Source organism: Periophthalmus magnuspinnatus, chromosome 12, assembly GCF_009829125.3.
Source record: "Periophthalmus magnuspinnatus isolate fPerMag1 chromosome 12, fPerMag1.2.pri, whole genome shotgun sequence".
In the NCBI taxonomy this organism is placed as follows: Eukaryota; Metazoa; Chordata; class Actinopteri; order Gobiiformes; family Gobiidae; genus Periophthalmus; species Periophthalmus magnuspinnatus.
The window spans coordinates 6,701,069-6,726,470 of NC_047137.1; the positions used below are offsets into that span (position 1 = coordinate 6,701,069).

The 25,402-nt window shown below is 36.4% G+C and overlaps 1 protein-coding gene across 2 annotated transcripts in view; it reads left to right on the plus strand.

The window, feature by feature from the left end:
• plppr1 (phospholipid phosphatase related 1) overlaps positions 1 to 23,741 on the plus strand; it is an 80,341-nt gene extending 56,600 nt beyond the window's left edge. The window contains exons 5-8 of one of the 2 annotated variants that reach the window (XM_033976334.2): positions 5,797 to 6,047; positions 9,345 to 9,521; positions 18,978 to 19,109; positions 21,377 to 23,741. In XM_033976334.2, coding sequence (XP_033832225.1) covers positions 5,797 to 6,047; positions 9,345 to 9,521; positions 18,978 to 19,109; positions 21,377 to 21,382 — 566 coding nt within the window. In that variant the 3' untranslated portion in view covers positions 21,383 to 23,741. The remainder of the gene's footprint in view (positions 1 to 5,796; positions 6,048 to 9,344; positions 9,522 to 18,977; positions 19,110 to 21,376) is intronic. The other variant, XM_033976333.2, reaches the window with a different exon arrangement.
• The last annotated feature ends 1,661 nt before the right edge of the window (positions 23,742 to 25,402 follow it).

Below are 25,402 nucleotides of genomic sequence, written 5' to 3' on the forward strand. Positions count from 1 at the left end.
ACTGTGTAATCCCTCCAAAAATCTTAAAACTATTTACAAAATATTTTCTATGGGATAGCTTTTTCCTAGGCTTTTTATGCTTTCATTGACCCCATGTGTTGGCCTGTCAGAGTTCAAAATTCCACTTGTTGTTTGGAATAGGCTAGGAGAGACTATCCATGCACATCGGAGCGCGTCCATCAGCCCCTCTCTGTGGCAGCTCATGCTTATGCTGACAGTTGTCACCTGTGAGGGGAAGCTCCAATGTAAATCGCATCCTGTCTGTCACTGACGCTGTGCAAAAGCTTACCTAATATTTATTCAACTTTTCTGGTTTCTCTTTTAGTTCATTTCTGATTTTTTCATTGTTAGAGACTGACATATTCATTTTTCATTGTTGGAGACTGACATATTGAGCGCTGATTGAATATAGAGCATTGTTTAGAGTGTGCCCACAAACTGAAAGATCGTTGGTTCAATCCCACTTCGGGCCTGTGCGTGCTGTTGTTTTGTCCTTGGGCAAGATCCTTTAAAAATAATATGGACATTAGGATGGATAAACGGACAGTGTAATTTAATTAGTGATGGATTTGGTATGAAAATATTTTGGAGTGTAACAGGAGATGGACAGGCTGAGGTGGCTATTTGTACTCTTGCTGCGGTGGACATACATGTGGAACAGGGTTGTCAATGAAATGTATTTACAGTTACATAAGACAGCAGCAAAACAGGGCATGAAAGATTAATAACTGACAGGATGCGGAGAGTCTCATGCAGAGAAAGAGCGGGTGAATCAGACAGAATCATATGGTATTTAATGTATCATGACTGTTCCAGATGTTTATGCTGTGTTATGTCGGTATAAATCGTACTCCTGTTTCCCAGTTATATCTAAACGCTTCTAATTTTATATTGTTGGAGTGAGAGTCTAATCGTAAGTTGTGTCATTTGTTGTTGGTTGAAAGTAAAAGGCAATATGTATTCACTAGATACTGTTTTATGGGAGGTACTGTAGGAAGTCTACAGTAACACTAGAAGGACATATTAAAGATTCATGCACGTGCTTTTCTTGAGAGATACAATTATTTCTTGGGAAACTGCTAAATGCTTTCAATAGCTGTTGCTTGACAAACTTACCGAACATCTGGAAATACTCACAATACAAAACAATACTTATATGTAATGACCCAAATAAGTAGGTCCCAAAAATAGGTCATATAGCAATCAGGAAAACATATTTGAGATTTTGATATATCTCCATTTTAAAACATTCACATAATCATAATTATTAGTACTAGTCACTTACTCAATACTGATTTTGAGACTCAAATGATATGGGTATACTTAAAATTTCAAAGTAACACCTTCTGAACTATGTTGTCCTGTCCCAATATTGTATTTGAAGTGTGCAATGCCTTAAGCCTTATAAACATTTCTTTATTTTTTTCTTATATCATTTAATGGTTTATGCTTCAGTGCCTTACATGACTCTGAGTCACTGACATTTAAGAAATGCTATGTTAAGTGTGTTTTTTTTCTTTCTTTTAAAATGTCATGTTATCTACATCTTCATAAAACAGCTACTATAACTTGTCAGTTACATATTTACTACTATTGGTTGACAGGTATTCACTAGTTATGCCTGTTTTACTGGTTATAGTCCCGAAACCGGAGGTGGATAGAAAATAATTGTACGCATGTAAAAGTGTAATTACTTGAAAAATAATATTACTTGTGATGAAGTACAAAGTAGTGCTCCAAGAAGTATTTCAGACAATGACTACTGAAATAATTGTAAGAGTAACAGTCTGGACTTAACAGCTCATGATGCTAATTTGAAGTTAAAATGGAACTTAACACTAAATCCACTTTTTTGCTACTTAACTGTGTATGTGGTGTTTTAGTAGCATCTACTGTTCCAAGTCTTTTTTGTGGCAGTTTTATTGTAAACTAAATGTATAAAACAGAGTGTGTGCTGCCTCCAGTATCTACTACAGCCACATGTAGTTGGTCACATGATTACAAAAAGACGTTTCTGATGACAAACACCTGGCTTCAAGGGCGGAGTTTGAAGTTTGGATCACAGTGCTCTTTATTTCTCCACATCGTTCCCCTCCTCTTCCTTCACTCGCATCTTTAGTCCTCCAGGTACATCTCAGTTTAGCACATCTATTTGAAATGTGGTTGTGGGCGGAGTTTAGGTGTTTAGTTCCACTGCAATGTAATTGGAATTGCAAAATATTAAATAATGCATGAAATTGGGTGTTTCATGCATTTTTGAAATAGATACCACAAAAAAAAAAAAAAAAAAAAAAAAAAAAAAAAAGAAATTGAGTGATGGAGGGAGAATGAAATCATATCTGAAAGAGTAGTGTAAGAAACATATTGTCAGTATTAAGCTTGTAGACTTACAGTGGACTTACAGTGGAAAGAGTCACCAAAACGTTTACTCAGGTAAAAGTACTGTTAAACTGTTAATAGGAGTGCAAGAATGTCTACTCTGCAAAAGTAATTTCTCTTAAAAGTTACTCAAGGAAATATAACTACACTAAGTACTACCCACCTCTACATCAAACACATATTACAGCTGTTAGAGACTTCTCTGTTTAAATACACCAAACTATTCTGGCTCAGAGATTTCAGACGTTTGTCCAAACTCAGAGCCAAGTGGGAATAAGTCCAGCTCTAATGCATGCTCCACTGCAGCTCTTTACTAAAACTGTTGTCGCACTAAGAGGAAATTCAAATTGATCGATAAATAAACAATAGAAACATATTTACTTGTAAGTTAAATTTAATAAGAATATCACAATACTAAAATTTCAAACTCGATTTTGATACTAAGGAATATACTCGATACACAGATTCTGATACGATGAAAAAAAAAAAAAAAAAAAGAACACTTTTTTGGACAATAGAATGTAATAGAATGTGAAATTATCAAAATCATTTGATAATAAGTTGTGTTTTTAATAATTGAGATTTAAAAAAATTGCAAAATTGTAAAAATCGAAAATTTTTATGAAAAGAAGTTTACTTCAGACTTTCAGGGTGCAATTAAACAAGTGACATTGTAAAAAAAAAAAAAAAAAAAAAAAAAAAAAAAAAATATATATATATATATATATATATATATATATATATATATATATATATATATATATATATATATATATATATATATATATATATATATATATATATATATATATATATATATATATATTTAAAACTATTAACATTAGATTACATATCTATACAAATGAGATGATAACAAAGAGATGACAGATGATAAGAGTAGGAGTCACTGCCTCTCAAATTAAAATCTGAATCATCCTGTGTGTGGATGATTGAGATTTTATTTTTTGTCCATATTGCACAGTCCTACATCCAGGTAGGTTCCATAGTGGTCCATGGACATATACTAGTTTATGTGGCTTTTACTTGTTCTGATACAGCTCAAGATCATTGTAAAGCTATTCCGGAAAGGTTCATTTCTGCCCTTTGAATGTGCCTTTTTCAGTATCTGTTAGTACTTTTGACAACCCTAGTGCTTGGAAGTTTGCAAGGTATCGTATTAATTTGTTATCTTTTCATATAAAAATAACATGATATTATGTACATTTTTGTTATATGAAATGTAAATGTATTAAATGTAAATATATTTGTAACTTGGCTAGTAGACAATACTACTGCAACAATAATAATAAGACTCGATCCGTCATGGACCTGCTTGTCGATACATTTAAAAGGCGATGTTCTGTGCGGTATTAACTGCCAAAACATTAGCCTACTATGTTACCTTTTATTGTTAACAGCAAGTGGAACATCATGTTACCCAATTCTAAGTGTATATTTTTGTGCCATTTTAAAGTTTGTATAGTGAAATCAGAGTTATAAATTATTAATTTCCTTTTTAGAATTTTACAACCTTTTAAACTGCCTAATATGTTGCATTCTACTAAGTGAACCCACCTGCCCGGTCTTCCCACACAATCATTACCCCATTTTAAACTGCTCATCTGAAATTCATGAGACCGTAGTTCTTCATATAAATTACTATTCCATCAGGTTTGGGCACAATCTCTCAAATTTGTTGGATCATTGAAGTTTCTCTCTCTCTTTCACTCTTTTGCTCCCCTCATTGCCCTTCACACAACCCCCCTTCCTCCCCCGAACCCCCGCTACCTCCTGCAGATGAGAATACAAAGCAGAGTAATTTCATGGCTAAGCAGTCCAGATAATCAGTAGCCATATTTCACAGTAGCGGGAACGCGGACAGTGGTTGGGGTTGGTGAGCCTCCCAAGTGTCAGCACAATCATTCATACCACTTTATTTTGTTTATCCAGTAGCTTCTACCTGTTGTACGGTAACTGCTTAGCGCGATTTAATTTTATGTGGAGAGGGGGAAAAAATGCATTACTGTCATTCTGGGATTTTGTTAACTCTGTGCGATGTGTAATCAATGCCTCGAGCTCTAAAGGGAGAGTTTTTCTCTTCGGGCGCCTGTTAAACTATTTCTTGGACAATTGGCTGCATCTAGCTAATTGGAACTCTCTTATCCCCATACGATAAGTCTTAGTTAAAAATGTTCCTGCGCAATCCACTGCTCTTTTCATTATGTGGCGACTATGCTAGCAGTACTTTTGGTTGCTTTTGGGCTTGCTATTGACATGCAAACAATTACAGAAATGCACCCAGGGAAGTCTCCTGCCAAGTATTGACTGTCACAAACGATTGAATAAAGACAGGTTACCTTGCGGAAAAACTGGATTATAGATTCTGGCAACATGGCTAGTTAGTTGGCATGTTTGATTGAGTTGAGTTCAAAAGTTTCAACTATAGCAGCTTCTTAAATATATTATCATACAAAAATATATATTCATGTGCCTTACTTAGTACTTTATGAGCTAATGTGCTTGTCCAGTTAGAACATAGAGTCCACAATCACCCTAAGATTCCTCACTACAGGGCCACAATAAGAGGACAGAGAATAAATCACACTGTCATGCCCAAGCAGTGGGTTAGTTTCTCCAAACACCCACATCTCAGTTTTATTTTTATTTAAGTTCAGCAAGTTTGTTTGCAGTCAAGTCGGCACATCCTTGAGACAGTCCTGCAGAGCTTTGATTGAAGTCTGGCGGTCACTGGCAGATATATTTGAATGTCATCTGCAAAACAATAAAATGTGACATTGAGCTTTTTAAAAATATCACCCAGGGGAAGCATGTACAGAACGAAGACGGTCGGCACTAATATAGAGCCCTGAGGCACACCAGGGAGACACAGAGGAGGAGCACTGTCCTAGGTCAACAGAAAAAATCCTGTCTGACAGATAAGATTGAAACCAACAGAATGCTGTACCCTTAATGCCCACATGGGTCTCTAGACTGGACGGATAGATGCTGGGATCCACCATTTCGACACATGGTCAGGATTCACGGTAGAGCTGATCATAAGCTTTCATCTGATATCCATAAATAAATTTTCCCTAAAACGTCAGTTAGACCCTTTTGAATCTTTGAGCATTCCGTTCTAAGTGTTTACAAATCTACAAATCTTTTTAAATTATAAAAATGACCTAATGGACTCTTTGTTCAACCATATCAGAGAGACAATAATCAGGTTCGTTGTCTTGTTAGCATAAGATATTCTGGCTTTCACTTTGCTTAATGACAGAAGGGAGATAAGGTGAGGCCAGTGGGAAATGTGAATGCACACACCAATTTAGTCCGGACCTGAGCCGTACCAGGGCATAAGTCGAATCGGAAGCCAGTCACTTAAGAGGTCTCATAATGCGTATCTCTTTCCCTTAGGTGTTTTCGCGTTCGGACTCTTCGCCACGGACATCTTTGTGAACGCTGGCCAGGTGGTGACTGGGGGGCTCTCTCCGTACTTCCTGTCCGTGTGTAAACCCAACTACACCGGAACAGAGTGTCGCTTCAACCACCAGTTCATCGTCAACGGCAACATCTGCACTGGCAACCCGGTGGTGGTGGAGTACGCCCGCCGGTCCTTCCCGTCCAAGGACGCTTCGCTCAGTGTGTACTCGGCAGTGTACCTCACGGTGAGTTACTAACATAATCGGCCTTGTTCTTGTTTAATTCGGAAAAAAAATTGACACCACAATCATAACAAGCAATAAATGTAATTTTCAACACAAAATAAAAGTATTTCTTTGATATTAGGATGTGGTTTTGTAGGAGTACTACTATAGATCACAATCGTTCTAAAACTTTACAGAAAAGGTCACATTTTGTCCTATATATGTCATTTTTTAAGTGTTTAGTTAGTTGATTATTTGGTATCAATACTTTTGACAAGTCCAGTTACGATCATGCAAAATATCCATTGAGATCCAGTAGAAAACCTTAAATATTTGGGAATGAATCGAAGTCAGGTACTGTATACAGCATGTCGATATCTCCTCTGGTTTAACATTCATTTAAAACTCTATAAGGTGTGATAATGTTTTATGTTACCTTTACAAGAACTCTCTCTCCAGGCTCTTTTGTAATGCTGATTTATTTTTAATTACAAAAACACTGCACATGATGCCCTGTTTATTTATGTTATAATTTGGTGCTTTAATTCTCAAAGCGATGATCCAATTAGTAAGCAAAATGAGCTTCACACGAGCCTCTTATTTGGATTGCCAGTTCATTTAAACCAGCACTCTTCTGGTCTGCAGCTCAGTGAATGAATTCTGGGGGTTCTAAACTTTCACATGACACTAGGCATTTAGGTAATGTTAGGAGTTTCTACAGACACATACAAGTTTTTCTCAGTTTATAGATACTGATACTATGTGTCTGCAGAAATTCCTAACATTACCCCACATTAATGTTGTACCTTAAATGTCTCTGTTCCAGATTCAAATAATGGCTGAGCTCACATAAAGAAAAAGAAACGGAAAGGAAAATACGACTTACCACTCAGAGATTTGGAGTCAGGACAAGAAGTCAGACATTTGTTTAACTTTTGACAGCTTTTGTGCAGACTAAAAATGAAATGTGGTCCAAATACAGCAGTATGATACAAAAAATAAATACAGACAATAAAAAATACACACTCAGTTGAAGGCTAGGATGTAGTACAGATAAGAAGTCAGTGTGGATTCAAATCAAAATGTCAGTTCTTTAAAACAAACACTGGACACCATCGAATAGATAGTTCAGGTAAGGAGTCAGTGTGGATTTAGGGCTAAATGTCCGTCTTTTAGTCCAAACATTGAACACCACACGTAAAGTTTAGAAAAGCTGCTCAAGGCTTAAACCCACGTAGATAATAATTCTGTGTGCATCCAAGGAAAGGAAAAAGTGGACGAGGCTGTGCACTCGCTCTTTTTATTTGACTTTATATAGCTTCGCCTCATCCAGCATTGCATGTCTCAATTAACTTCGACCTCAAATAAAACTGGAAAATAATAGTCATAATAATAACCATAGAATTCCAACATTAAGCTGACAGACAGACCATGTAAAATTCAAATAGAAACAGTAGAAATAATGGTAATAACAATGAAAAACAATAAGAAAAAAAAAATAAAAAATACACAAGCGAATATTTGTCATATGCTTATGGTGATAATTGCATTTGTATTTTTTGTGGCCATAATTTTTTGCATTTAAAGCACATTATTGCATCTATCTCAGGCCTTCTGGGGACTAGTCTAATGAAGGGAGTGGACAATAGGGATGAATCTCTCAGCAGTGTCCTCTATGCAAGTTTAGGTGCTGGCAACCAGGTTCAGTTGTGATTGTAGTACTTAAAAAAAAAAAAAAGAAAAAAAAAGTTAGAGCTGAGGCATACTGTCCCTTTAGTATCTCAATTGGTTTAACATTAGGCTATTGTGAATCTCTAAAAGGTGTGATAATCTTGATGTCTATACATTTCATAACACTGCTGTTTTATGTTACCGTTATAAAATACACCAGTTTGGTCAAAGTGTAGATTCCTTTGACAGCACTGGGACTGGTGACCATATTAAAGTGATATTAGAGAGCAGAAATGTCAAAGCACTAAAGCTCTCCCAGGCTTGTGAACACAGCGGACACACAGAGCTCTTTTTATGTCTTTGTGTCATAAATTCTGCCAATGTGTGAGGAGGTGATAACAGGCAGACATGTCCAACTCAACACTTCTACGGTTTAACTTTGCAGCTGACCCAAAAATGGTCTTTCACGATTTTTAAAATGTTCTGTAGTTACTTTTGAAGTTACCGATCGTTTTGTAAAGCTGTGTTTAATATTTATGTATGAATGTAAATGCACCATACATCTGTCGTCACAAATATAAACCATACAGTCTTATACGGTCCCATATTGAAGAACTTGCTTTGAGATTGGATTCCAGGCCATGTTTGCACAGGTTCAGTTTACTTCATCTACTGTGGTTAATTGAAAATATAAACATGTGAATATTTTGAGAACTTGTTTTTGCAATATAAAGCAGTAAAAGGATATTCAAATTCAAGGAAATGACTTTTCTGTTACGATAACAATTTTCGAAGTATGAAATATTGCTGAAGTAAATATAGACGATAACCAACAATACTGAAACCAAACCATAGAGCAGAATTATCCCCCAAAAGGTTTTTTTTTTAAATGTACAATATTGTTAAAGTATATGAGCTGCAATAAATACCTGAATGAAATATTTAAGTAATTAGTTAGTACATATAATGAGTCATAGAAGTTCATACTTCAACCTTCCACGGCTCAAATCTTATGATGATGGTGATGATTATTATTATTATCATATTGCAAAAAATAACCAAAAATCCATCTCCCAATAATATAAAGAAAAGGTTCACACAATAAATATTGACCAATCAAAATGTTTGTTCTATGTTTAATTTATTGAACAATATGTTGATATAGTAATTATCATGACAGGCCTATCCATACTCAACATTCATTACTGAAATTGGCAAATATTAATACTGAAAACAAACAAACAAAATTGTCCCCTTCCTGAATAGTGTAATGACAATATTAAAGATACTAGTATTATATGTACTTTGGTAATGATAAAAACAACACAAAGAGATTCAATCCTCATTATATTTTAGTATCGTGACACTACACAGATTTTGAGAGAAAAAAAAATAAACTGAGTCAAGGATTCACCTGTAGTATGTTCAAACTAAACTCAAAAAGATCAGACCCTACCTCTATAATCTTTTATTCACAATGAAAAATGCTTTATTTTGTGAGAATTCTTACTTGCCTGATGTAAGATTTAGACATCTTTTTGGTCAGTGCTGCTGTGAAACTGAAAAAAGAATTTCTCAAAATAAATAAATAAATAAATAAATAAATAATAAATAAATAAATAATTCTAACAACTTTTCTCTTTTCAGATGTACATCACAAGTACTATCAGAACTAAATCCAGTCGTCTGGCCAAACCGGTGCTGTGCCTGGGAACTCTGTGCTCGGCCTTCCTCACTGGACTTAACCGTGTCTCTGAATACCGCAACCACTGCTCCGATGTGGTCGCTGGGTTCATCCTGGGATCAGCTGTGGCTCTCTTTTTGGTAAGAAAATATATGGTTTATTTGGGAAATTGGAGGAAAAAACAAGGGTTGAAATTTCAGTAATACCAAATAATAATAATAATAATGCATTTTATTTATAAGCGCCTTTCAAAACACCCAAGGACACTGAACAAGAAAAAATTACATAAAAACATACAAATCCAATAAAAAATGACAAAAAACTGATTGTGAAAAGATGTTTGATTGGTACCAAGGAGCAGGGCACTGTTTATTTCTTCACTTTTATAAATACGTAAGATAAAAAAGAATAATATAATAAGTTGCTGAGCTGACCATGTATTGAATGCTGCTCTTGCTCAAGTCGACAGCCAAAAGATTTATCAATAAAACATTCAACAACTTGTGTGTAAGCACCAAAGCATTTTTTTTTTATCACTATGGTGTCAAAAAGTGGCTCTAAACATCACACAGGGTATTCCCTCTGAACATTGTAAAACTAACCTCTTCTCCTTTTCCCCACTGTTGTTATGATTTATCTTATTTTTTCCTTGTAAATTACTAAATTCAGTTTTCTCACAGCGAGCGTTCTGTAAAAGTGGAACTTCATGACAAAAGTCAGATTGTTATACACTGTCTTCATCTAATTATACATGTTACCATTTGCAAAGAGCTATGTGTGTTACTATATGGCACTTTGAGATGAGAGCTGATTGGCTGTGCAAGTGTGGTCTACCCTGCTTCACTTGTCCATCTGAAAAAGCTGCTCTGTTAGTGGCTGAAACATTCATGCATGTGAATACTAGTACTAAGTTGAATACATATAAATGCCTACTTTCTACCTACCAATGCTCATGGTTTTATTGGGTACTCAGCTTTATTAGAATCAGAATAAGTTTTCAGTGAAGTTCAAGTTATCAGTGAATAAAATTCACAAGCAACTTTCTTCGGCGGTGTGGTGCAACATGGAACAATAAATAATAATGGAGGTCTGTCTGCGGTCTTAAGGGGATCCAAAACCCAAAACAAATAACGGATTGTTTTCTGATTTTCTATTTGGTTTGAGATTGGGAAATGGGAAAAAGACGCTTTCTGATTTTGGACTTCCCATTTCAAAACAAAAAGAAAAAAAGTTTAACTTAATTCACACAATACTGAACTTATAAAAGTAAAGTTTCTTAAGGGACACTGCTACCTGTATCCTTGTAAGACCACATAAGTTTAGTTTGAGATCTTCTTTAGCCACAAGATTTACTCGAACAATTCTATTTCTGCACTCTTTTATCCTCAGAAAACGGGTGAGGGCACTCTTGTTATGTGCCTTGTTAAAATAAATGTTTTAACAAAGGGATAAATTGTGCCGACTGGACTGGTGCTCCCAAGCAAAGACGAAAAATCCCTAAGCTTGCCAGCATTAATATAAATAAAGAACAAGATTTCCCGCTTTGAGAAATTTGCACTCTCAAGCGTGGACCCTATTAGAAATGAACAAGCTATAAGTTGGATCTTAAAAATGTTAGATGCTTCATTAACACACCATTATGATGTATTAAAATGGTTACTGAGCACTACACACAGAGCAGCGGACCTAATTTCCTCCATTTTATTTTCGAAGGAAGGGAGTGAGACAGCATGGAAATGTTTTCATCTATTTTGAATGTAACCAACAGCATGGTGGTGCGTGTTATTGAATTATAGTATTTATACTTGACATTTGCTACAGTGTAATTGACATTTGGCACTAGTTTTGTTAAGGTAATAGTACAGGGCAAGTGATACGTGATCAGGCAGTCCAATGATATTACTTGTGAAATGAATCTTGAGATCTTTTGAGCAATAAAACTCTGGTAATTGAATAAATACAACATAGATGACATTAATGCCATACTGTGGAATATTCCAAACTAAGCAATAACATCTCCATAGAGACACATAGGTTGTATTAAGCCTATTATTATTATTATTATTATTATTATTATTATTATTATTATTATTATTATTATTATTATTATTATTATTGTATTAGGTCAGGGGTCACCGACCATGTGCCCGCGGGCGCCATGTCCGCAGACCGGTTCTAAAAATAGCACAACTCACTAATGAGCTGCATCTACAATTTAATTTGATTCTGTTGCTATTTTTTTTTATCACCCTTGCGTTTATATAGATTTAAAAATGACAATATCTTAAACATATGTTCATTATACGTGAAGTTTAGATAAGTTAAGGTGAACTTTGACCTACTCACTTCAAAGGTCAGTATTGTGCGCGTGACAAAACCAGTGCTCCGCTCTGCGCTGTGAGGATGCGCTGAATACAGTTTCTTACTCCAAAACATGGTAGAAAATAAAGAGATCACTTTCACAACGATTTAAGACTGTAAAAGAAACCTGCGCGTATCTCATCTGCGGAGCGACTGTGGTGACGGCAAAGCAGCACAATGTGGAGGGACACGTCACTACGTCTCACAAAACTCCACACTAACTACCCACGGGGACGCGCAGTCCCCACGGGGACGCGCACTCCCCACGGGGACGCGCACTCCCCACGGGGACGCGCACTCCCCACGGGGACGCACACTATGGGCAGAACAAGCCCAAAGCTAAACGCAGCTTTGGGTAAACAACAGGCTTTTTTCACGACACCGGTGAAAAAGTCACACAACACAACCGAGCTTTATTTAAAAATATGTAAGCTTATTTTTCTTTAACATTACATAATTGATAACTTTATGAAACATGGTGCAATGTGTATTATTTATGTTTTGTTAAAAAGGTTTGGCAGTGGATAGTGAAAATGGGACACTTTTCCTATGAGATGTAGTGATGTAAGTGTCATCTGGAAATTTAACAATTACTAAGGTTAGTAAAGTTAAAGTGCTGAATACTGATATCTGTTTCCCTCCTTGCTCATTGTTGATAATTATTTTGAGAAATCATTAAGAGCGTCTCAAACTGGTAGCCCTTCGTATGACTCAGTGTCCATAAAGTAGCTCTCAGGTTAAAAAAGGTTGGTGACCCCTGTATTAGGTTGTATTAGGTTGTATTAGGTTGTATTCGGTTGTATTAGATTGTATTAGATTGCATGAGAATTGTCAGTACACATCAGGTAATGGAGTGAAGATTTGACAGCAACATGCAGCAAGTTGCCGAAATGAGAAATTGATATTACAAGCTTCAGACTGGCACAGAGCCCCATTAGCACATGTGCTGTGGCCAAACCCCGTAGCCATAGCCTTTTTAAAGAGTAAGTTTGTCTGGATGTTTCACTGCACCTTACTGAAGTTAAAGGGGATTGTGTAACATGCATTTTTCTCTCTAACACCATTTGTCCCCTGACAATTATAAGGTTTTATCTATGCATGATCTATCTGCATGAGATTTTGGGGTTTAAAGTTCTGACCACTCATAAAGTACAGTGGAAGCAGTATATTTAATGTGATCCATGTGCATTGTGCTGCTATATGTGCCACTTATTTATTGTACAGTGTCCTTTACAGTAAAAAAAAAAAAAAATTACAAAGGCAATTCATAAGATATCTTAATCAGACTTGTTCTATTGTACTCAGTGGGTTACAAAATGTTTTACCTCACTTAATACACCTCTATATGGGAACCATTAGTCGCATGAAGCACATCTTAAGTGTAAGCGTACAATCTTAAGCTCTTGAGTAGGACCTTGTGCACTGTTGAACATGGTAGATCTAACTGTCTGGCAGCAGTATGGACTTTGTGGGAGAACGAGAAAAGGTTTCTCGATGTTTTCCTCAGATATTCTTGGTGGCCAACTTCTCTTTCTGTCAAACACTGTCCCTGTCTCCATAATTTTTTTGTGCCATGCACGAATTGACGGATGTGATAGTGGATCTCTTCCAGACTTTGTTCTGTAGTTTCGTTGAGTCTGTGCATCCGATTTTGCCTCAATAAACCATGATACACATTGTGCCTTCTCTTGAGGAGTTCTTAGGGCTTTATGGACATGTATGGACATGCAAATGTATGTTTTTTCATTATGCATTCTGGGTGCTCCCATCGGGTGTCACTCCAGCCAAACCTATTTAAGATGTCTCCCCAGCTTCAGGCAGACCATTTGCTTGATGAAGGCATAGTTGCCGAAACCAGAGTCTTTGTGCTTTTGATTTTGCTGAGCATTACACACGCCCTCTCCAATGCATTTGGTTTCAGAAATATGATATTTGAAGCATCATCTTAAGCTCATATAAACTTGCCAAATTAACTCCAAAATCTTGATATAGTTATCTGCAAATTCAGTTTCACAAAAAAATATCCAATAGTACCTTGTAATGCATGTTGAGTTGTTGAGTTTTTGGCAAATCAATACCTTTACCTGGTTTATTATTTTTAGTTTGAATTCTCTGTCTGCTGATCGAAAGCACCATAACTTCAACCTGGCACCCATAAATCGCGTTAAATACTTGTGGCATGCAGTGACCCTCCTTCCATCGCACCAACGCTTTTCAAGGACTGCCTAAGGTTAAAGTGATTTACCACTCACACTCTCATTGCTTTGCTCACTGGCACGAAATTTGAACCTTGTCAATGAAATGCACAGCTATGATTAGTGGCTGCCATGGGATTCTTGGAGACAGCTTTAGTGCATGGTTGAAGTCTTCTAGGTTGGTCTGTCAAGGTTACCGTGGACGCAATGGAGGACATCTGTCAGTTTTAGCATGCGATTCCAATTCGTACCTAAATTACCAATCGGGATTTGGGAACCTTCTTCTTGTCTCATGCACTGGACAAGTTAACCAATCTACCGGCGAATTTCGATTGGCTTCGTCCTTGAGTTACGATGGGTGATCTTCCACGGTTCTTTAATGAAGGTTATAAGCTTCCAATGATTGCACCATAAAAATTGACACGGGCTGAGTGACTGATCTCCAGAGACAGACGGACATCCGAAAGTCAATCATCGCCTCAGCACTTTTGAACCTTCTCATCTTTAGCGTATTACCCGATAAACCGTGAAGCGAATCCAACTGCGTATAACTCACGCAATGACCTTATGTTGCCAATTGAGCTTATTAAAGACTTGTCATGGGAGCGCCGTGGACGAATGATGGACTGCTATCGGGAGACACGTTAATTGGTACAGAAAGATTTGAGATTAAATATGGCGTGGATCCCTGTTCTAATTGTCCAAGGGAGAATGGGTGATGGGCCAACATAAACTGTGAGGGATTCCCAGACGAGATCTTATCCGGAGATATAAGGATCAGTGTCAGGAGATTTTGGAGATTTGGAATGGTGCGATCGGTCTAATCCTAACATCTGAGCTGGAAGTGACACTAGACATAAGAAAAGCACGCTGAGTAGACTTTGGATGAAGTGGGGAAGGCCAATCTAAATCTAGTTTATTTATAAAGTACTATTAAAAACAGCAATGTTGACCAAAGTGCTGTACAAAAAGATTAAACATAGTCATACACGTAGTATAAACTCTGGTAATTGAATAAATGCAAAAGATAACTTTAATGGCATACTATGGAACATTCCAGGCAAAACACTAACTTCTACATGGAGGCAACTTATGATAACTTATAAATTGAGCAACACAGGACAACTGAAATTGAAGTGACTAAATGACCATATATCTGTTAATGGAAAATACACAATAAACATCTATATGGATATCACAGGTTACAGTTGTACTCATACTTCTCCCAAGACGTCATCGTGCTAATACTCATTTCCATTGGCATACCTAAAAGTTATTAATGGAACTCTTGGCTGCTTTTAACATCTAAATCTGGATTCATTCTTATTTATTTACTTCTACTGTTTATTTATATGACAGAAGCCAATGTGAGAACTCATTTTATCTACAAACTAATCACAGAAAGAAATGACCAAGATTTGTTAAAAATGGTTCAAACTGAGAGTGGGAGTGTGTTTATGCTTTGAAATTATGGAAATCTAAATAAAAATGTTGCACTACAATAGTAATATTAAACTAATAATTAAACTAACGGTTAATATGATGTTTTTGTGCACAAAGCTCTCACTCATGTCGCTCTGCTGATTTTTGTGTTGGTTCAGTGTTATCATGGACATGGAGATGTTATGGCTTTGCTTGATATGTTCCACAGTATGACATTGATCTTATTTTATGTTGCATTTATTCAATTTCAAGTGTTTTTATTGTTCCAAAATGCCTTGAAAACCATGTATTTGTACTTTGAAAAGTGAAATTCAATTCATCTTTATTGCGGACTCATGGCCCATGATTAAAACAGACAAACACAGTGACATCAGTGTGATCTGTTGTTTTGTTGTATCATTTTTAAACCCGATGTATATACATGAAAATATGAGGTGAAAAAAATATGCAGAAATTCTCTAAATCAGCCAAGAAATAGCCAGCCACATGCAAAAAGTACAATCTCAGGCACAATTTTAACAGTAACAAACAACCATTTTTTTGTTTTTTGTGTAATCAAATTGCGCACTCTGCCCTTGCCAGACAGAAAATAAAACATGCAACTCAGAAATTAAAATTAATCCAACAAAATTTGTCCGTGAGCATTTGGCATACCCTTGGAAATTTGAAAACATGTTTAACTAATTCGCTTTGTCACCAATATTTTTCAGATTCATTTGCACAGACACCACTAACTTTTACAAAAAATAAGAAAAATACTTTGAAAAGACTAGAATACCTTGACCCTCCTTGGCTCCTCCATCTTTTAAAAGTCTAAACCAAAAATGCTTTCCCTGAAAATTTAAGCACTGTTTTTACAAAAAAACAAAAACAAAACACAAGCAGAACAGATTTTGGAATCTGGATAATTTCTGTCTTGGCCATGCAGAAAATTTGTCGTAGATTGCAGTGTGGAGATGTTCCACACAATATCACCTGATTTCAGAATTTAAAGTCTGTGTTTAAATTTTTATTTGTAGTACCAGATTTTCAAAGTACTTTTTGTCCAGCTTAATTATTTCTCCATGGATTTTTTTTCTAGTTGTCTCCATGAATATGCGAATGCTTTGACTGGAATATTTCACAGCATGGCATTAAACATATCTACCGAGCATTTATTCAAATTATTGATTTAGTCGTTTTTCATTGTTAAAAGAAATACCTTAGAAAGTGACCTGTAACTTGCTTTGGTGACATCACTTGCTTGTCTTCATGGACATAAATAGGTTTAATGCCATATTGTGGAACAATAGGCAAAACGGTAACATATCCATGGATGGAAAAAAGCAGGTGGTAAGCCATACAGTAACATAGCACCTGTAACTATTTATGCATCTATCTTGCTTGTCTGTCTGTCTTTCTGTCGACAACTGAAACCAGAACTTTTCAAACACTATGGAAAAAGACATGCTTTTTTTCCCACTGTCTGAAATCAGATGACACTTTTCCTGTTTTAGGTCAATTACAATTACTAAAATTATTTCAATTTGCTAAATGCCAGAATAATGATGATTTTTAAAGACAATGTGTCATTACTTCCTTAAAAGTAAAAAGTTTACACATAGTAAGATTTCTGTGCGTGCCATGTCTTTGGAAGCCTGTGAGAGGTTTATTGACAACATTTGAGTTAATTAGAGACACACCTGTGGATGTATTTGAAGACACAGCTGAAACACACTGCTTTTTTGTGTAACATCATGGGAAAGCCAAAAGAAATCAGCCAAAATATCAGGAAGAGCTCTGTGAATTTGCACAAGTCTGGTTCATCCTTTGGTCCGAAATGTGCATATCAACCCAAGAACAAAACCAAAAGACCTTGTGATGATGCCGGCTGAAGCTGATAAGAGTTATACACAGTGAAACGAGTACTGTACCAATATGGGCTGAAAGGCCACTCTGCCAGAAAGAAAACATTACTCCAAAAGAAACATAAAAAAGCCATATTACAGTTTGCAAATGCACACAGGGACAAAGACCTTAATTTTGAAGACATGTTCTGTGATGTGTGGTCAAAAGTAAAATTGAACTGTTTGGCCATAGTGAGCATTGTAATGTTTGGAGGAAAAAGGCTGAAGCTTGCAACCCCGAGAACTGTGAAATATGGGGCAGCATCATGCTGTGGGTTTCTTTTGCTGCAGGAGGGACTGGTGCATTTGACAAAATAGATGGCATCATGAGAAAAGAACATTATGTGGAAATATTCAAGCAACATCTCAGTCAGACATCAGCCAGGAAGTTAAAGCTTGGGAACATGGATCTTCCAAATGGACAATGACCCCAGCATACTGCCAAACTGGTTACAAAGTGGCTTAAGAATAACAAAGTCAATGTTTTTGGAGTGGCCCTCACAAACCCCTGATCTCAATCCTATTGTCTACATCCGACAGTGAGAAAACAAGCGTATATAAACTTCTGCTTCGGCTTCAACTGTATCTATCTATTTATTTATTTATTTTCTTCAAATTAGACAGAAAGTACTGAAACAGGACACAGACATTTCCAGAAATCTAGAGCAGCAAATTGACCAAATCCCAAAATGTTTTTTTTTTTTTGGTGTAATCCTTTGGGCCTTGCAGCCTCTACAAATACATGGACCTTGAGCCCCCTCCCACTCTCTCATTATCTCTGTGTCTTTCTCTCTTTCCCTCTCTCTTTCCCTCTCTCTCTCTCTGGCCTCAGGGCACTGCTGGCCAGGGGATAGACACTCCCCCCGGCTGCCTGCTTTGATTATCCAGTCCAAACCAGGCAGTGTGAGCGGATGGTGCCTCTAATGTAAAACGCATCACAGTGAATTTCTAACCAAGTCTGATTTACAACACACTCTAATGAGGGAAACACATGGGGCTGTCAGCAACGCCCAATGTCCTGTCAAATAATCTGAATTCTATCACTTTTTGTCTCATATAGCCTGTTTAAGATATTACTTTAGTGTAGCAAACTGGTGAATGCGAATATGACTAAATTGAGTTAAACTTGACTTGAATGGAATAATTTTCTTTCTTAGTTATGATAATGGTTGGTTGTGTTTATCCAATTTGTTTTGAAAATGTGTTTTTAATTACATTCTTGGCGAACATTATAATCCAATCATTACAATTGGACCATGAGACAGCTGTTTAGTCTTGTATTTAAATTTCAGTTAACTAATTTCACATAACAAAACAATATTAGTTAAACTATAAATATATACTGGCATATTTCGAATGAACGCAATTATGTTATATTAAAATCTAAATAGTTTGATTTGGATCGACTTCAGAAAAGGGTGCCTCTATATTCAAGTGAGGCCAGTGTGTATTTTTTGTGTGTACCTGTAGCTGATTGAATTGAACTGTCTATACATAATACACATGACCAGTACACATCTCAGCTATCGCAGTTTTCATCAATAATCAGTTTTTTTGTTGGGTTTTTTTGTAATTAATGATCTAAATATACATTGCATTGACCAGAACTGTATTATGCACAATTGAGTTTAGCATTTACTCACTGTACAATGCCATCTCCTTCTTCCCACCCTGCCCCTCTGTACTGACCCTCGTGCATGTCTTTCCTCAGGGCGTGTGTGTGGTGAACAATTTCAAAGGTGTGCACGGAGCAGCGGGTAAACAGAAGCAAGAGGAGTACCGCGGTCTGCCCCTCATGACGTTCCCAAGAGTGGAGAGCCCACTGGAGACCCTCAGCGCACAGGTAAACTATGCATGTGACCCAGCCCCCTAAATACAATATGTTATCTCTGGTATAAGTATTATCTGTCCCCATTAAACTCTGCAGCCCTCTGTAGATAAGCAGCGTAAAAGGAGAAGGTTTACAATGATGTGATAGTATTTGTCTAGTTCAGCTTTCCACCTAAAATCTGTTGTAGTAACTTATAGTTAAAGTGCTTAAAGAAGATCTATTTTGCTTGTGTCTGCTATATAGTTATAATCTATGACACCAGTAGATCAAACAAAATTGAAGTAAGAAGTAAGTATAGAGTAGTGGGTGTATGCCGGATCTGATGACGGCAATATGGAGTCTTGAAAATAATCGATTAAAGATTGTTCAAACATTCACAAATCACTCTAAAAACAACTTTGAGAGGCTAAATGAGAAGAGAAACAATTATATCATGTTGACTACTCATACTCATGAAAATAACATAATAAGGATTTTACTTTAAATGAGAGAAAAAAAACCAAAACAAAACCTTATTAGATTAAGAAAAACAATTTATTATTTATTACTTCAGTTAATGGAATGTGGTTTGAACATAAAGTCTGTATTATCAACATTTTATTTTAGTTTAACAAAAGGGAACTTCTTTCAAATTACACTGGAAAAGACTAACATTTTGTGATCATTATTCTAATTCCACTGATATCAGTATTGTATTGTTTTTGGTGTAATGTAGAACATTACCCTAAATCAACTTTGTCCTTGAAATGTCAACTGTCTCTCTAAATTGATGGCTTAGCTCACAGAAAGAAAAATACGACTTACCGCTCAAAGATTTGGAGTCAAGACAAGAAGTCAGATATTTGGTTAGCTTCCCCTTTTTATTTTTTGAGCACACTAAGAATGAAATGTGGTCCAAAGTGGTATGGTACAAAAAGTAAATATGGACAATAAAATATTATTATAGACTCAGTTGAGGGTTAGGGTAGGTACTTTTAGAGCAAACATTGGTCACCACACTTAAAGTTTAGAAAAACCTTAAACCTTAAACCTTAAACCCACCTAGATAGGTGCAGTACTGTGTCCAATGAGCAGTACAGAGAAAAGGAGAAAGTTACTTAACTTTATATAGCTTCGTTTCCTCCAGCATAACACGTTTCCCCCGTCTGCTCCCTCTCGACAAGTTACTTGATCCATGCATGTGCATCTGCTATTAGGTCGTTTTCCACATACAGATTTTGGAATCTGGATCATTTCTGACTTGGCCATGCAGAAAACTTATCATAAATTCCAGTGTGAAAAATCCACACAATATTACCTAATTTCAAAATTAAAATTTTAAACACAGATTTTAATTTGTAGTACTATGTTTTCAAAGTAATTTTTGTCCAACTTAATTATATCTCCATAGATTTTTTTCTAGTTGTCTCCATGAATATGCTGTTGCTTTACCTGGAATGTTGCCCAGCATGGCATTAAACATATCTACCTAGCATTTATTCAAACCATTTATTCAATCATTTTTTTTCAAGGTAAAGAAATACCTTGGAAAGTGACCTGTAACTTGCTTTGGTGACATTACCTGCTTGTCTCCATGGACATGGGTTTAATGCCATATTGTGGAACTTTCTAGACAAAACAATAACATATCCATGGATGGGGAAAAGCAGTAACATAGCACCATTAAGTATTTATTTATTTATTTGTTTCTTTGTGCATCTGCTATTAGGTCATTTTGCACATACCGTAAGTAAACAGCAAGGCCTCAGTCTACTGTCACATGTTCAAGAATAAACAACGACAAAAAAATAATAATGGAATTCCAAAATTAAGCAAACAACCAGACGCTGAAAGCTTCAATTTAACATCAGAGACTGATTCAAATACAAACAGAAGAAGTAATTATTAACAAACAACCAACTGACATTTTAAATTGCAGTCCTATTAATAGACCCTAGGTGTAGATAAAAGAATATAGAACGAGGTCGTATCACTGCTATGTGCATGATGTGTATTTTTTTACCTCCAAACTTCCAAACAACATTACTGAATATAACTGCGTTTGTCTGTTTTTCTTACTTTTTGCCTTCCTTTTTCCCATCCTGTCTTCCTATATTTGTCCTTTCTTGCTCCTAATCTGCATGTTTTTTTCTTTTTGTTTGTGTTATTGTTATGCTGTTGTTCACTTATCCATTTTTTCCTCCTCCCTTTCTTGACTACACCTCTGCATTTGTATCTCCTTTCCTTGTGTTTTTATATGATTTAATTTTATTGCATATACTTTCATATTTTTGTTGCAGAGATGACACATGCTCTAAAATCAACACCTCTCTTTTCTAATGTACCACTATGGTCTGCTAACACTGACGTTGATTTCACCTTGTTTTCCTTTATCCTCCATTTTACCCCTTTGGCACTTTCTGTTCTGTCTCCCTCTCCACCCCTTTGGTCCACTTGTGTTTCTGCAGAACCACTCGGCATCCATGACTGAGGTCACATGACTAAGGGGGCAGCACCGGGTCACGTTCGCGTCTCCACAGCACTTCCAGACCCAATGACACGAGAGAGACGCGGGACGACGTGATTCCGATGGCTTAAACACTCAAACACATTACTGCTAGCATCCGTTCATATCTCCCGGGGAACTACAAACATGGATGTCTTTTTAAATGGTTTCTCTTCATGCTATGTACAGCCACACAGCCAAGAAAACAACTCAAGATTTTGCGTTAACTTAAAAGCACAGGTGGTTCATCATGAAGAGTTAAACCATTTGAAATGTAATTCATGTTCAGTTCCCTTTGTGGATGTGGTAGTTACAGGACATGTTTTGTACATTTTGTATGAGTGAGCAAGGGTTGCAGCCTGACACTAGTTTTAACAAGATTGTATCGGCTGGAAGTACAGTCTGTTCTAAGAAAGCTTTATTAAGTATTGCCAAGTTTGTTTTAAAGAACACATTATGCATTCTTGAAATTTCATTCCCTTTTAAACATGTGTTTGGTCACCTTCGGGTAAATATTTCAAACTTTCTAACTTAAAATTATGTATGCATTTGGATAATGTACTTTATAATCTTCACCTCCATTTCCAATGAGACATTTAGGTGCTGGAGCTCCCTCTGCTGTTAGCATGAAGTTTAGGCTAATAGAGCCATATGTTCATCTTGCACACAGTTTGACCACAGAATGTGTCCAGTGATTGCTTATGGGCTTAAAAAAAAAAAACAAAAAACATTGGTGAAGTCAGGAGTTTTAGCTGTCAAACAACTAATCAGGCAAAATGAAAATGCAGTTTTAAGTCCTCAGAGAAGATGACTTGGGATTAAGGCAACAAACTAATAAAACAAAGATAAAACTCCAGGTATGGTCAATTTTGCATAATATGCTTTCTTTAACATGAACGAACAGTGGTGTGTTTACATTGGAGATCAATGGTTCATTTATTTTGTATATACAAAGAATCTCGAAGCATTACACAGATTCCAGCCTTGTAAAATGGAGAAGCATCTGGTGTACAAGCCAGTTCCATGTTAGTCATTTGCAGGAGAAAAACAAGTGCTCAAAAAGTTTTAAATCACATTTTGATGTTGATTGACAGCAACAAGCAATCCATTCAGAACTGAAGACATTTGCCTGTCTCTCCTAGCTGAGAAGTTTTTCACTTTAGCGGAATGTCCCGCCAGCCAGTACCAACAGGCATCAGCCATTTTATCACAGCACACTTCCTGTCAGCTGACTCAGTTGGTTTGGACTCACTTCCTGTCAGGTGCTCACCACATTGTGTCTGAAGATGAGTAAATATATTGATGTTGTTGTTGTGTGATGTTTGTCATTTGTACAGAAAAAAGAACAGAATCCTTTTTATTATCTCCTCTGTATATTACACGACCATATACGGTCAGATTTTGTAAAGATTTTTGTTAATCTGTATGATGATGATGTATGATCCGTTTGGACCTGTCTGCCTGCTGTAAACTTGGATATGTTTTGGTATCAGTCTCAGTGTTTCTTCCCTTTGGAGGAAATGACACGAAAAAATGAGGCATCCTTGAAGATGGAGGATGGGGTCTGGCACATGCAGTGCCACCTGAGCCCCTATGTACAGTAATACATTTAACTGTTAGTACTTTATTGTTCTGTCTGATACCCCTCTCTGTATGTTTATACTAGTCCATTTTCCTATCACTTTAAGTTAATGTTGTATAATATCCACTTGACATGAAATCTAAGGAGAGGTGTTGGGCACTCTTAATCTTTACATTTATTGTGATGATTGTGGCAGAGTCTGATATGATCCAGTGGGGCTATGCTAGCATCAAAAAGGTTGGAATAAATTTACAATTGATTGTATTATAATTCCTGTGGAAAATATGTAAATGACATTAAAACAGTTATGATGGGGCTAGCCTCATTAAAGTCCAGCCATTGCTCCCTGGGTCAGACCCCCCTCCCCCCTCTCCTCCCCTTTGTCCCACCAGTGGATAGTGATGTGACTCATTTGTTTTGGGAGCTGCCCAGCATGACCAGAGCCACCATGTTTTACAGATAACATTACCATTGTGATTTTAAATGTATTTTTATTTGAAAACAAATCAAAGTGTTTCATTTGAAATGCTCCATATTTTTTCTCTGTTTGTCCACAAAATAAATAGTAGCAAAATGCAGTGTGTGTGTGTATTCTCATTATTTAAAATGAAAAATCATTTTTTGATTGATCATTTTATTTGCAGCAGTATAATTACATGACGGGCAGCGTGGAGCAGCCAATTATCTTTGATTTCTGTTGTAAAGAGGAGTATTATACATGCAAAGTGATACACACATCTGAAAATAAGGATCACTGCTGTACCGCAGTTCCTTTTAATTAAACTTGGTGAATAGTTGCAGAGCTTCTCAGACTTCAGCTCAGAATCTCATTTACTGTTATGCAATAATAGTCTGACACTTTCTGTTGAACTGAAATGGGTGAGCTCCTTATACAGAGGCATTTTCAAAATTTTATACAACATAATGCATTTCATGGACAACCAAGCAGGAATAAAGGCTCCACTCATAATAAATATTATATATAATAAATCTCATCTGCTCCTTGTTTATGCCTCATTGTTCTTAGTCTTCATTTAATGTGTCTTATAGTAAGTAAACACATTCACCCATTGGCAGTTTCAAATCACTTTATATTACTGAGGCAGTACATTGTCAGAAAGAACATTTTACTGTTTAGTGAATAAATTAAAGGGTTTACAACACAACAACACATATACAGTGGGTATGGAAAGTATTCAGACCCCCTTAAATTTTGTTATTTTGCAGCCATTTGCTAAAATCATTCAAGTTATTTTTTCCCTCATTAATGTATACACAGCACCCCATATTGACAGAGAAACACAAAATTGTAGAATTTTTTGCACAATTATTTAAAAAGAAAAACTGAAATATCACATGGCCATAACTATTCAGACTCTTTGCTCAGTATTTAGTACAAGCACATTTTTGAGCTCATACAGCCATGAGTCTTTTTGGGAATGATGCAACACGTTTTTTCACACCTGGATTTGGGGATCCTCTGCCATTCCGCCTTGCAGATCCTCTCCAGTTCTGTCAGGTTGGCTGGTGAACGTTGGTGGACCCATAGCACCTGAGTTAAATATATGAGGGTCACAACAAAGGATCTCAATACTTATGGCCGTGTGATATTTCACTTTTTCTTTTTTAATAAATCCGAAAAAATGTCAACAGTTTTGTGTTTCTCTGTCAGTATGGGGTGCTGTGTGTACATACAAAAAAAAATACTTAAATGGTTTTAGCAAATGGCTGCAATATAACAAAGAGTGAAAAATGTAAGGGGGTCTGAACACTTTCCGTACCCACTGTATACTTAATCTAATAGGGAAATACAGAGTCACCACTTCCCTAGGGAAATTTGCGCTCTGCATTTGATCCACCCTTCAATGGCAATGTCAGGAGCAGTGCCGCACCTGGAGAACCACCTCCAGATCTTGAGCTAAACTTGGTCAGGACTACCTTAGCTGGAGGAGTTTATTATGCATGTTTGTCATTAATGGGGGAAATCAAAAGAAACCCACCTGGACATGTGGAGAAACATGCAAACTGCACAGAGGTTTGGATGGTTTGGGAGTCGAAGTCTGAAACTTCTCCCTGCAATTTGCTATATTTTATTTATAAAACACAATTACATATGCTATTTGGAGATTCATTTATAGTCTTCACTAGTTCCATGCTCGAACCAGTACTTAACCAGTCTCTCTTTCTTTATTTTGCTTGTGCACTGGCTTGGGTGGATGTGTCACCGCTAAACAAGTC